This window comes from Anomalospiza imberbis, chromosome 2 (genome assembly GCF_031753505.1).
Source record: "Anomalospiza imberbis isolate Cuckoo-Finch-1a 21T00152 chromosome 2, ASM3175350v1, whole genome shotgun sequence".
NCBI lineage: Eukaryota > Metazoa > Chordata > Aves > Passeriformes > Viduidae > Anomalospiza > Anomalospiza imberbis.
In genome coordinates, this window is record NC_089682.1 from 77,683,427 (window position 1) to 77,702,995 (window position 19,569).

At 42.1% G+C, this 19,569-nt stretch overlaps 1 protein-coding gene across 2 annotated transcripts in view; it reads right to left on the reverse strand.

Annotated features, from left to right (window-relative positions):
• Positions 1-19,492, reverse strand: part of ATP6V1A (ATPase H+ transporting V1 subunit A) — a 30,594-nt gene extending 11,102 nt beyond the window's left edge. Inside the window, exons 1-7 of one of the 2 annotated variants that reach the window (XM_068181909.1) lie at positions 19,334-19,492; positions 6,774-6,868; positions 4,990-5,118; positions 3,327-3,541; positions 2,472-2,609; positions 1,824-1,975; positions 860-1,022 (exon numbers count right to left, since the gene is read on the reverse strand). In XM_068181909.1, the coding sequence (XP_068038010.1) occupies positions 860-1,022; positions 1,824-1,975; positions 2,472-2,609; positions 3,327-3,541; positions 4,990-5,118; positions 6,774-6,855 (879 nt within the window). In that variant the 5' untranslated portion in view covers positions 6,856-6,868; positions 19,334-19,492. Of the gene's footprint in view, positions 1-859; positions 1,023-1,823; positions 1,976-2,471; positions 2,610-3,326; positions 3,542-4,989; positions 5,119-6,773; positions 6,869-10,289; positions 10,451-19,333 lie in introns of those variants that run through there. The other variant, XM_068181910.1, reaches the window with a different exon arrangement.
• Positions 19,493-19,569: the final 77 nt, after the last annotated feature.

The following is a 19,569-nucleotide window of genomic DNA, read 5'->3' on the forward strand; positions in this document are numbered from 1 at the left end:
GAGCTAAAAATTCTTAGCCTGCTGTCATAAGTCCATTAGAAATTAGAAAGCTTTTTATCCCCCATCTACAGGAAGCCAAGTTAGTATTTGACAACTGGACATAAAACCACATTTTTAACCTCAGTGAAGCCTTACAAGCACCTGAACACCAGAATGCACACCCTGACATTTGTGTAGAACTCCACTTATGAATACCCTGGGATTTACCATATTCAAGGCTACCTCAGCTTGACTTTCCCACTTTGTCACCAATCAGCACACCCAAGCCTTTTAGCCCTTATTTCTGACAGTGAAGTTTCTACCTGACAGTTCATACTAGCTGACCCTGGCACAACAACCTCACTAAAACACAGTAACAGGTACAAGGACTGGTAAATCTGTTGCTTGGTTGTTGTTGGTTGTTGGTTTTTTTTTTTTTTTTTAATTATTATTAACAAGGTATTTTCTACTTCATTCAAAAGATATTGCAAAGCTTAACAAGTCAAACTAATATCTGGTAACTGTATCACCACCCTGCAACTTGTAAATGGATGTTGCATATTCTATGCATCTTCAAGTTAAGAGACATGACCAGCGACAGGTGAGATGCTTACAACTGTGCTAAATTCTTCTCTGACATTCATTCTGGCTTATTTTAAACAACTTAGAAGGTACACCCAAAAACTAGTCCAGATGTTTATTGAGGGGCCACTGAAATAATTCTTGAACAAGCCAAAAGGGATTTTTGCCAGAGCTTCATGGCAGGCAAGATGATCTTTTCAAGTCACTCTACCAACATGATATTTTACTCGGTTACAGTACCAGTATGATATCAAGTCTTCCCAGGAAGGTTTACTCTCCATGAAATCTCCATACTAACCTCAGGGAAATCTCTCAGTACTTCAGACATTTCATTTCCTCTTTCTCCACAGCCTACATAAATGATGACATCACTGTTGGAGTACTTTGAAAGAGACTGCGAGATCACAGTCTTTCCACAACCAAATGCCCCAGGAATCGCTGTTGTACCCCCTTGTACACACCTGAGTAAAGAAAAAGGACTCTGAATTGCAAGGAATTAAAAAACAGCTCTTTCCCATCTTAGAATATATTTTCCAGTAGAACTCCTTCATCAAAAGCAGAATGACAGGAGTCACAGTCAATGTTCTGGGTGAGAAACACAGAGGTATTTTGCTAGACCAAAAAATCAAGGGATTAAACCATCCTTTTCTTCTCCTGTCCTTGAAGTATGTGACTTATACTGATACAACAGCATGACTTTTGGGCTTGAGACACAGCATATTTCACAGCTGGAAGCAGCAATGGAATGGAAATGCTAAGAAAAGAACAAATGTACTTAGCTGTACATTATAGAATAAGCAGCACAATATTTCAGGACCAAAATAACTGAATTCAGTGTCTTAGAAGTTAGCTGCTTAAATGAGCAGTTTGTGTTACAGTAAAGTGCAACAGCTTTCCTAAGTGACAACCTCAAAATCATTGGAAACTACACATCCTTAAGACCATAGAAAGATATCCTACTCATGCATTCAAATGAAGATAGCAAGCTTGAAAGTTCTAGCCTTTCTGCAGATGTGACATGGTTATGTTAAGTTTATGCATGTCCAGTTTTTTCTAGATTAATACACTAGAACAGTTTTGTTAAACTTCCTTTTTCCACCAGTGAGTTCACCTGCCAAATAAATACGAGAAGTTCACCTAAATATTTTTTTAAGATTGTGCTGTGACACATGTTAAAAAAACCTAATGCTCTAAGGGCTCCTGCCTCTGCTTCCCCCTAAGAGAGATTTCTTGCACAGTAGAAAATAAAAGGAAGTACTTACGGGAAGAGGGCATCCAGGACTCGTTGGCCAGTTAATAAAGGATGATTGGCTGGTAACTTCTCAGTAACAGGACGGACTTGGCGTACAGGCCACACCTGCACCATGGTGAACTTCTCCTTTACACCTTCAAACTCCAGCTCTAACACAACATCCTAACAGAAAGACACGTGAAGTTAGCAAACAGCTGCACGCTGGACCAGCACATAAATTCTCATTTTAACTACTCTGCACAGGCCTTTGGTAACACCACAGAGCTCTTAGAACCTCAACATGCAATCATCACCTCCCGAGGGAAGGCTCTTTCCCACATTTACAAGGCCACTGGGGGAAAACAGCGCAAGATACAGCATACATTAAAAATACGCTTTTGAAGAGCAAGTGAATTTTACATATTCATAAGATATTGTAGATCCCCACAGAGGTCATCAGACATGGCACAGTGAAGTGCCATTGGGAAGCCATATACATAGAAAATAGCTTCACAAAGTAATAATGCAACCCCTGCAGGCAGGGTAGCAGAAGTGATCATTAACTCAGATACCTTGTTGCATGAAACACTTTAACTGGCCTCATGCAGAACAGAAAGAGTACATCAGCCTAATAAAAGAGACATGAAATATACCAGCAACTGCTGCTTGGGAGACTTACTGAAGTGTCATAGTTTCCTGGAGGAGCAATGTATGTAACTGTACCCCTATTCCGTGGGGGCAGCATGATTTTGTGTTTGATCAGGGAGTTTTCATTCACCACACCATAAATATCTCCACCGGTGATGTGGCTGCCAATCTAAAATCAGAACAGGTCTATTAGTCATAACTTTTAAAAAAGAACCTTGACAAACTTTAAAAACACTACAGCTATTAAGTCTAGCACTGTGATTACCCCTTTTAAAATTCCTTGTTACAGCACAGTAGCTCATTTACATAACTCATTACTCCAACAGCATTGCTAGCAACACTACCTATGCTCAAGTGACTTTCAAGGCTCAGACAGGAACAATTACTAACAGACAAAAGAAATTTTCCTCGTTTCTTTTCCATCTCTCAACCTAATGTGCTAAGAAGAGAAAGGATAGCATAAGTTAACCTGCAGGGTTGGAAAAAAGATGCTGCAAAGGGCTAAAGCCATGACATTTTCCAGCTCTAAGGTTACCTTCACCATTTGCAAAATGTGTGCTGCAGTCATTCTTTTTGCTCAGGTAACACCTGCTCCTGCTAATGCTTACTGCAATTGCATGAGTTTCTCTATGGTTTGGTAAATACATCAAAACTCTGTAAATTTCTCATATGCAGCAGCAACACACCATAAGTCGTATCAAGTAATGGATGGTGATCCCCATCCAGTCTCATACATCACTACCACCTCTTAGCACTCCTTCTTGCAAACTTCAATAAATGCAGTATTAACCACGGGTCCCAGCACTCACAGCCTTAGCACACTGTTCCAGGCCTAAGCTCTGAGGGCAGAGGAGCAAGAGGGAAGCACAGGATTGTCAGAACCTACCCGCAGATTTTTGGAAGGTGTGAAGTCCCATTTGACATCTCGGCTCAAAGCTGACACGTTGACACCTCTAGGGATATAGATACTTTTGGTCAGAGTGCTGATGTCCGAGAGAGGTCTCTGGATACCATCAAAAATAGCTCCCATAATGCCAGGCCCCAGTTCCACTGATAGGGGCTTCCCAGTACGGAGCACAGGATCTCCTACAGAGACACCAGCTAAAGTTTCGCTGAGGAAAAGTTCATCCAGAACAAGGGAAAGAAACCAGGCAGAGGTCATGAGGTTCACATCATACTCTCAAACTCCTTTTCTGACTTTAAGGTAATACTATTCCTATGTTACACCATTTGAGAAGCATGTAGGCTTTATACTAAATTCTGAGTTTGCTCAAGCAGCAAAGTTCACTATTCTCTACAGAGGCAAAGTAGCAACAAATATTCTACTTTACGATCATTTGTTCAAGTCAACTGCTCTTGGCAACTAATGTCAGCTGATATAGACGAGTTCACTGGAGTGCCAGGCAGTGAGATGACAAAACATCACACATTTCTTACATCTTCAAACCTAGAAAACAGATTAGGCTGTTTAAGTCAGATAATGTTAAGAAATATGGAATTTTTCACTTCAGAATTTGTTTAGAGAGCACAACAGTTTTGATCTTGAGCCTTACACAGCTTTTTTCAACAGCAGCCTAATTTTAAAAGGACTTTGTCTTGAGACCAGCACTATTGCCCTCCTGTCCTGTATCAAGTTGTCAGGTCTGTGCACTACCTAAGCTCCAAAGATGCACAATGGACTTTTCTCTGCAAAGGGCCAGCACCTTGGCAGAAGGGCCTGCTAGAATACAAAAGAAAACCTCCAAAACTTATTCAAATTCAATACATTTAATACAAGTTGACTTCAGAGAGGCCTATGACCAAGTTTCCTCTCAAGAGGACATTAAAAGTAAACTATACTCAAACTTGCTCCATGTACTGATGGAAAGCTACTCAATACTGCAATAATGATGCCATCTAAAATGATAAATTATTAGGCAGAGACAGGACCTAGTCAGCAGTTTGCCAGCCAGCTCCTCAGAACCAAGGTTAGGGAGCCAGCACAGCCTTTCTCCTAGGCTCTACAAATACACACAGCCCCCTTGGGATGAGGAAAGAGGCCTGGCTTCAAGTTTTATGACTTCTTTTCTGACATTCTGTCATATATATATATATTCACATATGTAATAAAAAATACATTTTAAATTGCCTAGCTTTTAGAATATATGCTGCATCATAGCTGGACCAAAATACTGTAAGCCTACTACAGAAGAAAAAGTGTAATCTATTATGCTTGGCAAAATACTCTGTCCAGAAAAAGGCATCCTGCCCACTTCACATTTCTTATTTAAGCATTATACAAGCACAGTTATCAAAAGCAAAGAAAAAAGATGCAAAAAATATTGCTTAGTTTTGCCATTTTTGACACTTGTCAACTGCCTTAACAAAGAGGCATTAAAATGCACTTGAATTCTAAGTTACACTTTGACTTCCAGTCAAAAAAAGTCTCCTCGCTACACAGCCACACAAGGTAAGATACACCTCCAAACCACCAAAACTTACATGCAGAACAGATGCCTTGCCAGAACCTGGAGTATCTGGCAGCACAGAGGGAGCAGTGGAAAGGATACAAGTTTCCTCATACACCTGGACAGTTGCCAGATCACCTTCCAGCCGGATGATCTCCCCCACCAGCTCACTGTGTCCCACTCGTACCAGCTCGTACATGGCAGCACCTGCCATGTTGCAGGCCGTGACCACTGCAAAAGATGGGCACATAGGTGAGTTCTTCTTCCTGCAGCTCAGGAAATTTACCCATCACAAGTCTCTAAGAACTGCACAGCATAAACCTGGTATTCACCCATATCAGACACGCTCTTGACTTCAAAAAAGGATGCCACAACTCCTGATATTTCCAGTTTAAAAGTTAAAACAATAAATTTTCCCACAGTTTTCACTCTGTCCTTTATCCAGAATAAGAGGACACAATGAGAATGTAGCAATTCACAGGACAATTCAGGGCATAATTTCTCTTATCTATCTTGACAGATTGCAAACGTTGAGGGTGTGAGATGCTGTTAACTTTGACAAACAAGCTCTATAGGCACTTCTCCCTTGCAGTGTGCTGGGCCACGTTCTCATCTGACTAAACTAAAACACAAAAGAAAATGGCAAAATTCACCCGACGCTTGGTAGTTACACAAACCTGTGGTTGGGGGTCAGCATTTCAAGTCACTTCTGTTTACCTTGACAGCATCTGGATGCTGGCATAAACATGGATAGATCAAGCCAAGGCACCTGCTAAATACCCTTGCATCTAAAGTGATGCCTAGAAAGCTTTAAAGAAAACTCTGTTTTTTGCTTTATTTTGTAGAAAAGCGATGTCTATCTTAGGGCACTTAAATTAACTTTCAACAGATGAAGATTGTTGTGCAGCATGTTTTGGGCCTGAAACTTCCCACTGCTTTGAGTTAGATTCCAGCAGGTCATATATGGAGTCCTGGCTGCTTTAGAACAAAATTTATTATGTCTTGCATACTGTGATCACAGTAATGCATATAAGATACACATATTTACAGAAAAATACATTTTCCACTTCTTGGGAAAGAAAGCTGTGTCAGTTTAAAATTGTTTCTAAGTACTACCTCTGCAGTTACAGAATTTACAGTCAAAAAACTTGTGCCTGTTTAGGTAGGGAATTTCTTATTCATCAAACACATTGCATTAACAAAAATACTTGCTAATCTTCTGTTCTCATATTCCCATCCTTTCCTTCAGCTCTTGAAGAGAATGCAGGAGGGAACAGAAAAGCCAGTAGAGTCTGCATGTATTCAAAAGTTGTTCCTATCAGAGCCTAAACTATTTCAGCTGATAAAGATGAAGGAAGAGTCCTCCTTCTCCCAGCTGCATTATTGCCACATTCTATCACCTTGCCTGACTCTTGTGGCTCCTTGCTGAGCTCCCCCATCCCATGGTGCAGTAAACAGAACAGCTTGACACTGACAGGGACTGAAGATGTCAGAAAGCACAGGGACAAACTTTCAGTGAGAACAGACTATTTATTTCATACCCTTTTAGAGAAGCTGAGCACACTGGGCCCTGCAGATTTCCAACCAAGAGGCTTCTTCTCATACAGAAAGCTTACCTTTTGTTGTTATTATTGCTGTTTTTATTCAACTGCCTGCTTCCACTCATTACATTTTTAAAAAGGGTTAATAGTAACACCTTGTTAGCAGTCTTTTTAATAGTTTGTCATACTATAAATCAGTAATCCTTCTTGAAGTCCCCCACCCAAAAAGAAAAAGATGAAAAGCACCACCCAGAGCCCTTTTATACTTCTCTGCTTTCAAGTGAAGATTAACAAGATCCTAGATAAAACAAAATTTATGGACTTCCTTTACAAAATAATACTTACCAGGTCCTGAGACTCCATAAACATAGCCAACAAAAGCCTCTCTGTCCTCATCACGAATTTTGGGGAGTTTGGAGAAGTCCATTTTGCCTGTTCAACTGAACAAAAGAAAAAAGAGTCAGTCCTGAAGAACACACAGGTAATAAGTTCTTCCTCTTCCCTCTGCTCTCTTCTTATTTTCAGTTAAAAAGAACTCTGAACTCATAGCATGAAGCACCTTAGCCTTAAGCACTTTTAACTGATTTTGAAGCTGTAAAAAGTGAAAAAGTAACTGATTTAAACAAACAAAAGATCTGAGATTCCTTACTGAGGAACACAGGAGTAGAACATCACTCCATAACATGCTCCACAGAATGCTACTGAACGAAAAAGATGCAGTGCAACAATGCCCTAACACTGTTGCACTGTTTTTAAGCTTGGTAATAGGATATTTAAATAAGAGAAAATCTCTTTTGTATTCCACATCTCATCACCCTCCTTCAAAATATGGAGTCTTCCATGATTCTGAGTGAGCAAGAGAATGTTCTGGGTCTGCTTTACTGCCACCAGTCTCTAAAATGCAATACTACAAATATTAATTGTGAAAATTCAATTTTTGCTATCCTGAGGTGCTGAATCACAGTATTTATAGGAAGAAACACAGATTTTCAGAAGCACCAGCACACAAACATTTGAATCCTTTCTATGTGTCTCACAGCTACATAATACGCAGTCTTTGCTCTCAGTGAAACCCTCAGAGCATTACAGGAGAATTGTGCTGAATAATGGGCAAAAGCCTCAACTTGCAACAGTTAAACAACAGGCTGTCATCTCTTGCCAGTAACTGTTTAGCAAATCTGAACAACTGGCACAGGAAAAGCTGTTTTAGCAGCAGACTTCCTCCATCCCTGCTTGTCCTGTGGCAGACAGTTGGGCTGTCCTGCTTCCTGTGTGGTGGGATCAGCGGATTAAATGGTTTTGCTTTGTGAGCCCTTGTCATGCTGTGTGTTACCTTGGAAACTGATGGGTGTTAGAGAACTGTAAGGCCACATTCTTCCCTCTTAGGAAGACACTCCTAGGTGTACAGACACCCTTAGGACACAGCATTGGTGAAAGGTGTGCTATGGCAGCCCCAGCACAGAACGCTCCTGTGCTAATCAGCAGCAAGGCCCCTGGTTTGGTGACATGAACTGGGAGGCATCCGTTGACACTCACACTCAAGTCTTTGAGAGCAGCCTAATCCAACCCAGCCTCTTCCACAAGGCAGCAAATACAAAGGAGTACTCAGGCTTAAAATCTGCCCCATGTACAATAAGCAAGACAACAAATCCATTGCCACCCTTTCCAGTGCAATTAAAGGATATGTTTTTGCCTATTCTTTGGGAGCAGTAGCTGACTTCTGCTATTCTTGAAATCCTACAACTGTTTTCCAGCTTTTTAATACAACAATACAAGTCCTCTGCCCCTCAGCCTCTTTACTGATCTATAAATTTTAAATTGGTGGCACCGCTCCTTAAGAAAAAATCTCCCACAATTCCAAACTCCTGTTCATCCTGAAGGAATGGCTTGTCCCAGGCTCCATGTCTCTGTGCAGTGTACTGTCTATCATGGCTGCCACTGATTTATTCCACAGCAGCCACCACAACAGCTGATCATGGCTCAGTCACCACCAGCTTGGAGCAGACTTGTTAATGGGTCTTGAGCCCAAAGGCTAAGCCAGATATCCATTAGATCCCTCTACCTTCTATAGCCAGGATAGTGTGTTATCCTTCACACTTCCAGGTGTTTAGAGCCAGGAGACAATTTTAATTTTACTGCTTTTTTTCTCAAATGCCTCCTCTGACAAATGGCAGAGGGGAAGTCCTCGCAAAGCAATCTGCAGTTCCTGAGCAGCTGGTATGAGCTGGTTCTGATCTGACTAACACAACGATCTCATCTTTTTTGCTTTTAACAACTAAAACTCAAGCAAGCACAATTGCTGTTCATACCAAAAGAAGCAGCTGTTCTTATAAATTCAAATTAAACATGTACTTCAATATACCATACAGAACAACATCCAGTGTCTTACTATCAACATCTCTAAAAGCACAGCAGAGAGTTAAACCACATTCTCATAACTGAATTAGTGACACAGCTTGGCAATTAGACAACATCCCATATGAAAGAGTCAAATTACAAAGGCAAGGAAAATCAGGAACACTGGGCCAGTTTCAATTTAAATTAGCTTTTCTTCATAATCAAAACCTGCTTGAAGCGACTGTTTACCTTTTAGGGAGGCAAGTAAGAACCTAAGAACAGCCATTCTGCAGTTAAATGGCAACATCCTGACAGCCAGCACCTGCCTCTCTTGTTCCTGTGGCTGCTCTGCTCCCACGCTCTTCCTCCAGCCACCTTTCCAAATTACTGGCCAAGCCAAGTAAAAGAGCAGGGGATTCCTCCACTAGACCACCTAGCAATACAATCATAAACTCTGTCTTTACCATGATCTCTAGCATGCGCACCAACAGCTTTTAAACACATACCTATTAACTATTTCAAGTGCAAAAGATGGATTTGTTCTCACCTTTGTTTTACCTCCACTATTCCTCCAAAGTACAGTCAACACAAAGCCAGTGCCCACCCAGCCAGGCTGACCGCTTTTTAAGAGGCTACACATCTTTTAACACTGAATACAAATTAAGAAAAAAAAAAAAAAAAAAAAAAAAGCTGTTATTTATCTCTGCATCATTTTCTTGTGCTTGTGTACTAGTACTACGGATTTTCAATTTATATGGAAAAGTCCTTGAGGGTCAAAATGCTGCCTTACCTTCCTACCTTGTTAGATGCGTTCATTGCCAGTACTCAAAGAAAATGAAATTCCCTAAAGCATATATGTACCCCAGAAGCCATGGTAGCTGACCATTTCAGAAATCTACAGAGCCCCCGAGGCCTTTGAAAGGCCTCTTGCCAACACAAGATATTAGGCACTATATTCAATTCCCTCCTACAAAAGTCCACTAGCACACCTACATAGGATTTTAGCTTATTTTTAATTCCCTTATGAGTAAAGATGCATCTTGTATCCTTTGCAATTTATATCTTCCTCATCTAAAACAGTTCACCAATTGATTTCAAACATGTTCTTAAGCTCTAGCAGTCATATTCTGATTAATAGTGCCAGAAATCAAAGTATTGCTTGCAGCAGAACCTTCTCTAACTAAAAGGTGATTTATTACACTGATTTTCAAGTCCTAATTAAACATGAAAGAGCCCACAACCTGAGCTTTCTATCTTGGTTTCTCCCCAGCACAGTAATCTGGTTACACAGTAGCCCCAAAAATGTAACTGCCCTGCTCTCAATGTTGGAGAAACCAGTTTTGCTTCACTGTTCCTGGGTTTTGCTCCTAACATTTGATCAGATGCAGAATTCACACGACAAATTGCATGAGCGCAAAGATTTTTTTTTCAAAATTCAGACTCCGGTGAGATTTTTAGAAGGAGCCTTCTTGCAGCAAGGATGAAAATCTACGACAATTTTATCACATAAACACAGTTCCTTACCTTATTTTGCAGAAGCGGGGAGTATCAAAAACCCACAGGCCCAATTCAAAAGCTAGAATTCAGCAGTGAAGCATCACCGCTTGCAAAATAATCGTCCTTCTAGTGCCCCTACACAGAGGGATGAGAAAGCTGCTGCAGAGGGGAAGGAAATTTCTGACACACAGCAGAGGCACAACCACCTGACTTGATGAGTCATCAGTCTCTCTCTCCCTCTCTCTCCCACCAGCACCCAGGAATGCCGCAATAGCAATTCCAGCCACCTCGAGCCCAGCTGAACTCCCATCTGTGCTCTCCCTACCGCACAGGACTGAGCAGAAGAAATTAAAAGGCTTCGGCCTTTGCATTAAGGGCCTCCTACAAAGCCAGGAATTCCAATATCCCGAGTGGTGCTTACAACCACACAAAAATCCTTGAAAGAGGTGCATGTTTTCTGCTGGGATCCGTTCACCTGCCAGCCCTCCAGTGTAATGCAGCCATGTCAGTGTGTGCTGTGCTCTGGAAGAGCTTAACAGAGCAACTGCTTAATAAGAGACTGCACAGGGAGGCGCTGAGCACACTGCAATACTAATTGCCTGAGCATGTTGAACAGTATTGATTGCTTCCAGGAGTCTTGTGGGGCTTCCTTGCACTCAGAAGCCCTTTCCCTGGCCAGCAGAAGCACTAAGGCAATTGCACGGCATCCAACACCTCAACAATGCAGAGAGCTGTGCCACCCTGAGTGACAGCTGCTGGAATCTGTTTTCAGAGATCGACAGGCACTGCCCCATATGCTGAACAGAACACGGGCAGTGTGATCCCTCCCTAAGAACCTGCATGAAGCTGAAGAGTTCCCTGCAGTCTTCACAACTTCTCAAGTCTATCTCTGCAAGTTCTAGGATTACCAACACTTCAGACTGCCACAAAAGCCTAGACACTAACCACAACTCTAGTGAAGAGCACAGTATCAGTAATTTGGAAGCACCAGCGTGACATCAGTAAGTCATCAATGGTAGGAATCATTCTGCTGGAATAACTTTGAACTTGAAGGTCATAGATTTTAGTATATCTGAAACAGACTAATGTGGTTTGATTTCCAAGGGTAGAAAAATAAGAGTCAGAATATAAGCCCTTACATTTGATATCCAGGAAAGCTTAATAGGCATAAACAGTGAAGTGTAGCCAAAGAGTTTTCCAAAGAAAATAATACCTCTTCTTAGTAAAAACCTAGACATTACAGGATAGTAAAGATCACCACCTACACTGGACAATTAACTTAGTGTCACATTGGAGTGATGCTTCAGATTCAAGGCTGCTGACATTCACTGTGTTCACCTGACCAGACTCTGGCACAGTGCATAAATCCCAGTGTCCAGCTGCATGAAGATCTGTTGCAAGGGCCTCATAAATAACCGGATAATCACTGCCACAGATGTCCTGTAACTAGGACAGTTTAAACTTCCCCTTCTAATAGATGATATCTTTAGGAGGAAGTATTAAAAAAAAAAAAAAAAAAAGAATACAGTGCCTGAATTACTAGACAAATGCAGAGGTTTGGCAGCATTTTCTTATCTAGAATCTGTCCCACAAAAAACAACATGCCCAGAAATCTAACACAGGTCACTGGGAAAGGAAGCCCAATGGTATTCTCAGGAAACCTGCTTCTTCACAGTATGCAGAGCTATAATTTTACTACAAGACAGCAGGAGAAATTACTCCAGATTTCTCAGTCACCAAACAACTGAATTACTGAGGTTGGGGGGGCACCTCTGGCAATCATCTACTTCCAACCCCCAGCTCCAAGCAAGCTGATGTTTGCTGCTCAGGGCCATATCCAAATGTGTTTTGATTACCTCTAAGGATGAAGCCACCACAACTCTCTGGGCAACCTGTTCCAGTGTTTAGACACCCCTGCAGTAAAAAGTGTTTTCCTATGTTTACAGGGAATTCCCTGTATTTCAGTTTGTGCCCATTGTGTCATTTTACTTCAGCAGATACCACTAAGAAGAGTCTGGCTCCATCCTCTTTGCTCCCTCCCATCAGGTGTTTATATACTTTACAATGAGATTCTCAGAGCCTTCTCTTCCTGAGGCTACATAATCCCAGCTCTCTCATCTGCTTTTTCTACCTCCACATGCTTAACAGTCCTTGTGGCCCTTTTCTGGATGCACACCACTAAGCCACATCTTTCTTCTACTGGAGAACCCAGAACCAGACACAGCACTCTAGATGTGGTTTCTATCAAGTTTAACCAAGGTGAAAAACCACCTCCCTGAACCTGTTGGCAGGATTCTTCCAAACACAGCCCAGGACAGTGCTGGCTGCCTTTGCCACAAGGGCACATTGCCAGCTGATGTCCAGCTTGGGGACCCCCAGTTCTTTTCAGCACTCGGTCAGTTCTCAGCCTGTAGCAGGATATGTAGTTATTTTGCCTCAGGTGCAGGACTTAGCACATCCCTTTGTCAAACTCCATGGGATTCCCATCAGCCCATTTTTCCAGTCCAGGTTCCTCTGTATGGCAGCACAACCCTCTGCTATATCAAACACCTTCCAACCATGTCATCTACACTGTAATGGAACCAGGCAGGAGTCACGTCCTGTGCTCAACACAACCATGTGGCTCAGTCTTCTCATGACACACACATTGTGAAGTGAACAGCATCAACCTTCCCGCCACAAGCTCTGAGCCAGAAAGAATTTCTTAAACTCAACAATATGGACATTTTTCCACTTAGTTATTCATACAATTTCAGTTGTCACAGGCCAACTTGAGGCCATTTCTGCTCTAGAAAAATCCAGAACCTGCTTGAGTGATGCTCAGCTGCATACTGTGGACCCATCTGCAACCCTGTAAGACTATTTATCTTTCACATAACTTGTTCCTTGGGGTCTTATAAGCCCACTCCTCCCACATGAAGCTTGCTTTGCTCAGCACACGTACACATAAATCTGTGTGTATTCAAGGAAAGAGAATTATGCTGCCACTGTCATTGCAACACATGATGGCTACAAAGTGAGACCATGCAACACTGAATTCTTGAAGGTCACAAGGACCACAAGGTCCTACTGCCCTCTTCCTAAAAACAGATGGGGACTTAGCTGTGGCCATCCCAATACATACAAGTTTGATACTTCAAATAAACATCATGCCTTGCATACAAGCTAAAGATGTAACAATATATTTATATTTGATACATATATACAACATAAAGTATATATTCCTCAAGCAAGGATGTAAAGTCTGCCCATGCAAGATGTACCACCACTACAAGTTGTTACTCGAGCACCCAAGCTTTTATTCAGCAGCTTGGGAAATTCCTTCAGTTAGCCCAGAACAATACTAGAACAAAGCTGTTTGAACATGACTAAGAAGTCAAAAGCTAAAATAAAACTAGACAGAAAGGCTGGCAAGGTGTTCATTGCATAAGTACTTTGACCCACTGAAGATCTGATCAGCTCAGTAGATAAGCGGCCTTCAAACATCAAATGCAGCTACCATGCTATATCTAGAAGTGATAAAGAACATAGCTAAATCCATTAAAATACTCCTATTACTAGAGAAAACCACATTGTCCATGTGAAAAAATGTTCATCAACTGACTCATATGCTACAGTTTTCCATAATAGGGTTTTCTATACCAATTCTTTCCGCTCAGCTGAGGCTTCTCCAGAGGAGGAAATTGATGAGCCTCTCCTTAGTTCTTGCTACATTGCTTCACAGTTTTATTACTGTGAAAAATTTGACATTCCTTTCAGCCTGCTACACATTCTGCCCTTTGGCTTGGTAGACTTTCACACAAAAGAAAGATCTAACACAACTGAAATCCAAACCATACTACAGAACACTAATACAAAATTCATTTCTGTGTTCTACAGTGACCTTCTTTTCTTATCCTGATCCTGTCATCTAGTTGCTAGGGCTGAAAAGTTCTGCAGCCATCTGCTCAGTGCAATGCTCAGTCATCTCCTCTAGATGAACAGTTTTCATTAACCTCACTAATGTTACTGCTAAACTAAAGTCTACCCTAGCTTTTACTAAGTGAAAGTCACTCGATTTTCAGGTGTATTTGGCACTGATACTTGAAATACTTTTTGTTGCTCTAACCTTTAAGATGATAAACATTGAAATTAATACATAGCTGCAAGCAACTATAACAGCAAACTTTACTACAGTTCAGCAGAGTGACTTCTGAAGAGTTGAAGATCTTACCTCAACAGACAAAAGGTGTGCAATTTGACAAAACAACTGTTGCTAGATTTTTAAGTCAGGTTCAGTTTTACACATAGAATCACACAAGTCGTTTGGGCTCATTACAACACAGTGTCTCCTCTATAATCCTCACTACTGCTTAACCCCTTCTCCCCAGGTGCAATGGCTAAAGTACTGAGCATGAGTTTGGAATAAGCATTTCATCATTACACCTTTAAAGCTTCAGGTCACCTTTAAAGTTAGGATATTATGGAATCTTCAGTTTATTATGCAACGTATTTGACAGCTAGTTTGAAGAGCTGAACCAGGAGTGAGTCTGCATGAAAGTCTTTGAGAAAGATCCAGCATCCCTAGCAGACAGAAGTACTCTGGTATAGCACCTTTGGTATAATGAAACACCTGGTTGGAATCACAGCACACCTATTGGCACTGGATTCCAGTAAAAGGAAATTAAGTCGAGATTGACTTTCCCTGTAATGAAAAACTGCATCTTTATGTTTTAAAGCAAGTTAAGCTTCATTTGGAAATTTTATGTTCAAATAAAATAACACCTGAAGTATTCACAGCTTCTTCAGAACAGCCAGAGGCCTTCCAACATATTAGATTTTAACTTTGTTTAAACTACATATTGTGGTGGTTGCCTGAATATCTACCAGCTCATGCAAATTTATCCCATGATAACAAAACCCTTAAAATTTTAAGGATCTATAGGCAATTCACATAATATAATTGCTTATTTAGCCATCTTTACCAATATAGTCTGCAGTTAGTCTGAAATACAATCTTAGGGTTTTTCTGAAGAGCTGATTTTTAAGGTCTTACTTTCAGAGTGGGAAATAAAGTAAGGATACAGTGTAACAAGAACAAGGGCCAAACATTTGCTCCACTAACTGAAATTCTTGGAAGATGTAGTTTCTTTTTCTTTGTATTAAAAAACGGTCAAGTCATTCTTTAGGCTCTTAGACAAAACTTGAATACCTGAAAGGTTTTGTCCAGCTGTAATAAGTTATTTCCATAAAGACACAGCTGTCTCTCTATGAAGCCCACGGCTTTTCCAATATCCTTTCTGGATCTCCTCACACCCAACCATCCCAACCACAACAGGACTGCTCTTCATGCTTAGGGCACAGAACACAGACCTGCATCACAGACATCTAAACCACCTCTCTCCTACATGAACCACCACAAACCACTTCAGTAAGCAAGCACAGCTTGCAGCAGCCAATAGATGGGACACAGCATCTTCACAGTACACATTCTGGCATTTTTCAGGGGATGCTGTCTGGCAGAAACACAGCTGGGCAGACTGGTCAGCTGAAACTCACCAGAGTACCAAAATTTCAACTTGGTTATGAGAATCCTTACAACGGGAGCACTTTTCAAGTGATTAGGAAGGACAAAGTTAAGGTTTTTATATTACCCTCTAGAACACCACTTCTCTCAAGCATTTGTATCTGCAATGGGTCTATTTCCAGCAGGCTTTTTAGCTCATTTATCTCTTCAGTACAATGAGTCTCGGTTAACTGGGGCAGCTTCCCATACTAGTTTTGGTCCCTGCTGATTTCTTTTGATTTGAACATAATAGACTCCCCAAAATGTTGTAAACTATGACAAAATTAAAAGAGGGGCCACTGTCAGACAAATTATTTCTGAACAGAGTGGGCAGTGACACTGAATTTTACCATTACACAAGCTCAGAGAAGCAGTCAAGTTGATGAAGGGAGCAAATAAATTCAGCAGCTAAAACTGCTCTTTATCTGCCATTTGGTTAAATGGTAGTAACAAGGTCTGTTAGACTTTCAGGATTTATCCATATACATCTTACTGGTTTTCACAGGAAGTGTATCATTTCAGTAAAGCCAGGCCTTGGAAGGCAAAGTCTGTCAGAACAGCCAAATCATGTATGGACATCTAAAAAGCTGGCAGCAAATGGTCAATGTTTCTGAGACATGGGAGTGTTGAAGTTGAGAGCTTGACAAACACAGAAGAAATAAATGCTTGGATGAAATAAAGCAACCAAACAAAAAATATTTATCAGTGCAGAACTTAATGCCATGACAGATGACCAAACCCAAGAATTTGGTATAAGCTTAGCTGTCCACTCCCAAAGGGAAGAATGGAGTCAGCACATCAAAGACAAGCAAAAGGCTTTTTATACCATAAAAGAAGATACAACAATGACAAACAGAAGATCCAGTCAAAACCGGTTTTGCATGTTGGTCATTTAGGTGATTTTTGGCTTATTCTGTACAGGAAAAAAAAAAAAGGCTGAAAAGTTTAAATTAATTCTGCTTCTTCTGCTGGAGTAGGACCCTGTTTCTCTCTGCCCAGCTGGAAGGCTAAAGAAGTCACATGTTTTAAGATATCGAGTAATAATGAATGAGCATGATATTCCAGTTGACTACATGGTCTGTTTTCATTGGCAAAACTCCAGCCTAAAAAAAAAAAAAACCATGTGGATACCATTGTTCAAGAATGCCTCAATATTTCCAAGTCTGAAATCCCCCATTTTTTAACCTATGAAACAAGCATGGAGGAAAGAATATATTTCAGGCAATGTAGCATTGGGTTACTGCATGGTTTGTGTTTTGTAGAGTTTTCTTAAAAAGACAGATTAAAAAAAAAGAGGGATTACTACTTGGTCAGCAGTAGCATTCAACATTTTATGGTCAAAATCAAAGTAACCAAAGACCCCAACTAGGTTATCCTGTAATCCTTTTACTCTTTCTAAAAGAGTAATTAGGAATGCAGCCATAGCTCATAAATATGCAATTTCAAATCAAGAGGGAAACCCATCAGTAGGAACTTTCAGGGCTTGAGAACCCAAAGAGACACCATTATGGCATGAAATCACAAGGGGGAATGCACAGTGCCTCCAAAAGGATCTTCAGGGGAATCATCTGGTAACCTGCTGGTCTATAGCAGCTTTGGATGACAATGTGTATCACCAGCACACATGCAAGTCTGGAAGATAAATGCGTGAAGTCATCCTGGGAAAAAAATTTAGACAACAGAAGGACACTTAAGGCCCACAGCCTTCATAAATGGGGGCCAATGAGGCATAAAACTGTTAATATACACTTAGACCAAAACAAAAGCTAAATTTAAGCTAATGCTCTATAAAAATGAAGCAACACTAATCACTCATGGCTCAACACTATTAGCACAACCTGTAGAAAATAATTCTTGATTTGGAAAATGACAAGGCAGCACTTACAGGAAACAGAGATCTTGTGTTACTATTGCAACACAAGACTGCAACCCCCCTTTGAACAGTCAGCTGATGCCAGCAGCCATTTTCCACTGTTGCCTTAATTTGTCCTTCCCTGTTCTCTCAAGTTAATGTCCATGGTGATTTAGTATTTCTGAATGTCAGACTTTGCCACCTGATCACAAAATTAAGACTAATTTTTTCCCCACATAAAAGAATAAAGCTTTCCCAGAGGATTTTGCATTACAGACTGACAGTCACAGCAAAAATAATCTGCAGTATTTTTGGTAATTCAAAGACCTCTAGATTCTGATCTCACTTCACATATTCTATAGAAAATAATAAAATGTAGGTATATATACACATGTTTATATTTGCTCGTCATTGAAAAGGCCTTGAAAGCACAGAGAAGCCAAACATTCAACTGCTGCAGATCTGCAGAGTGCAGAAGTCAGCACAAATACAGCACAACTTACAACACACTGAAGATCTGCCTCAGTTACTCAAACTTCCACTTGCAAATGCCAGTTTGTATTTCACAGGTCCTTACTAATAAATCACTTCTAGCAGTCTATCAGCAGGTTTTCCTACTTTTCCAGCCCCTCTCCACTTCAGCAAGCAGAATTAGCATTTCAAATACCATGCTAGATCAAATAGCCAGTGTACTTTGCTGAAGTATTGCATTACAATGAATAAAACGATCACCAAATTGCTTTCATGCCCAGCAGGAGTGCAAATTCTCCGAGGGAAGACAGTAAAATATCAGGAAGAAAGACTTTACATTCTTCCTAAGAAAGTAAATCACTTTGGGCAGCTGCATGGAATGGATGGATCTTGACACATACGTGTCACATACTCCAGTGTCACAGCTACCCGTAACATGAACAATATCATCCAGAATCCAGTCGTGCAAGATTTCTCTCTTGCCTTTAAGTGAATGCCAAGGGTGATGTTTGAAACACCTCATCTACGGCAGAATTCTGTCACTGGCTACAGGAATAGGAGGCACATCTGATGTGCTACCAGGATATCCAACTGCAAAACAACAGGCTTCTCTTGTGGCACGGATGGGCGGCAGCGAGAAGCCCGCAGCAGCATTCCTCTTCCACAACCGCGCTGCTCGCTCTCTGCTGGGCTGCGGTCAAGGCACCGAAAGATTCAGATCCACCCACTCAAGATGGTGGGATGACCTGGCACTGGAACCCAGCCGCTATCAGCCTGTCTCTTTTCGGTAAGGAATTCTGGCATAGCCCTAGAGCATCTCATTGGGCGTCTTCGACCAGCGAGCGCTCGGCAGGTTTCTCATTCAGGGGCTGCTTCGCTTTCCGGGTCTCTGCTCCCTGCGAAGCGGGGCGGGGAAGCGCATGGCCGCCTCCAGCGGGCTGTCCTGCCGGGACACGGCTCCCTGAAGGTCGGCTGCCCAGGGCCCCGGCGACACCCGCTCCGCAGAGCCGGGGGCCCCGCTCCCTCTGCGAGCGGCTCCACGGGGAGACCGCGTCCTTCCCGGGCAGGGTGCGAGCGGGGCGGGAAGCGGCGAGAGCCGACCCCCTCCCCTCCTTTACCGCAGAGGAGGGCAACCCCGGGCGCAGCGCGGGAGAGGCGGAGGCAGCGGTGCAAGGCAGGGGGAGAGGGGGCCGAGCGTCTCACCTGGGCCGGCCCGGCGCGCCCGAATCCGCCCGAGTCCCTCCGCCGGCGGCAAAGGAGGCGCTGGATCAGCTGACGCCGGGCCCAGCGCGCATGCGCCGCGCCGCGCACCGGAAGCGCCAGGCGCGAGCCGTGCCCGACTCCGGGCGGAGCTTCGCCCGCCCAGCCCGGGCCGCTTCCGCGCAGGAGTGCGCCGGGCGCGGTGGGGCGCGCCGATTGGTCGTTCTACATCACGTGGT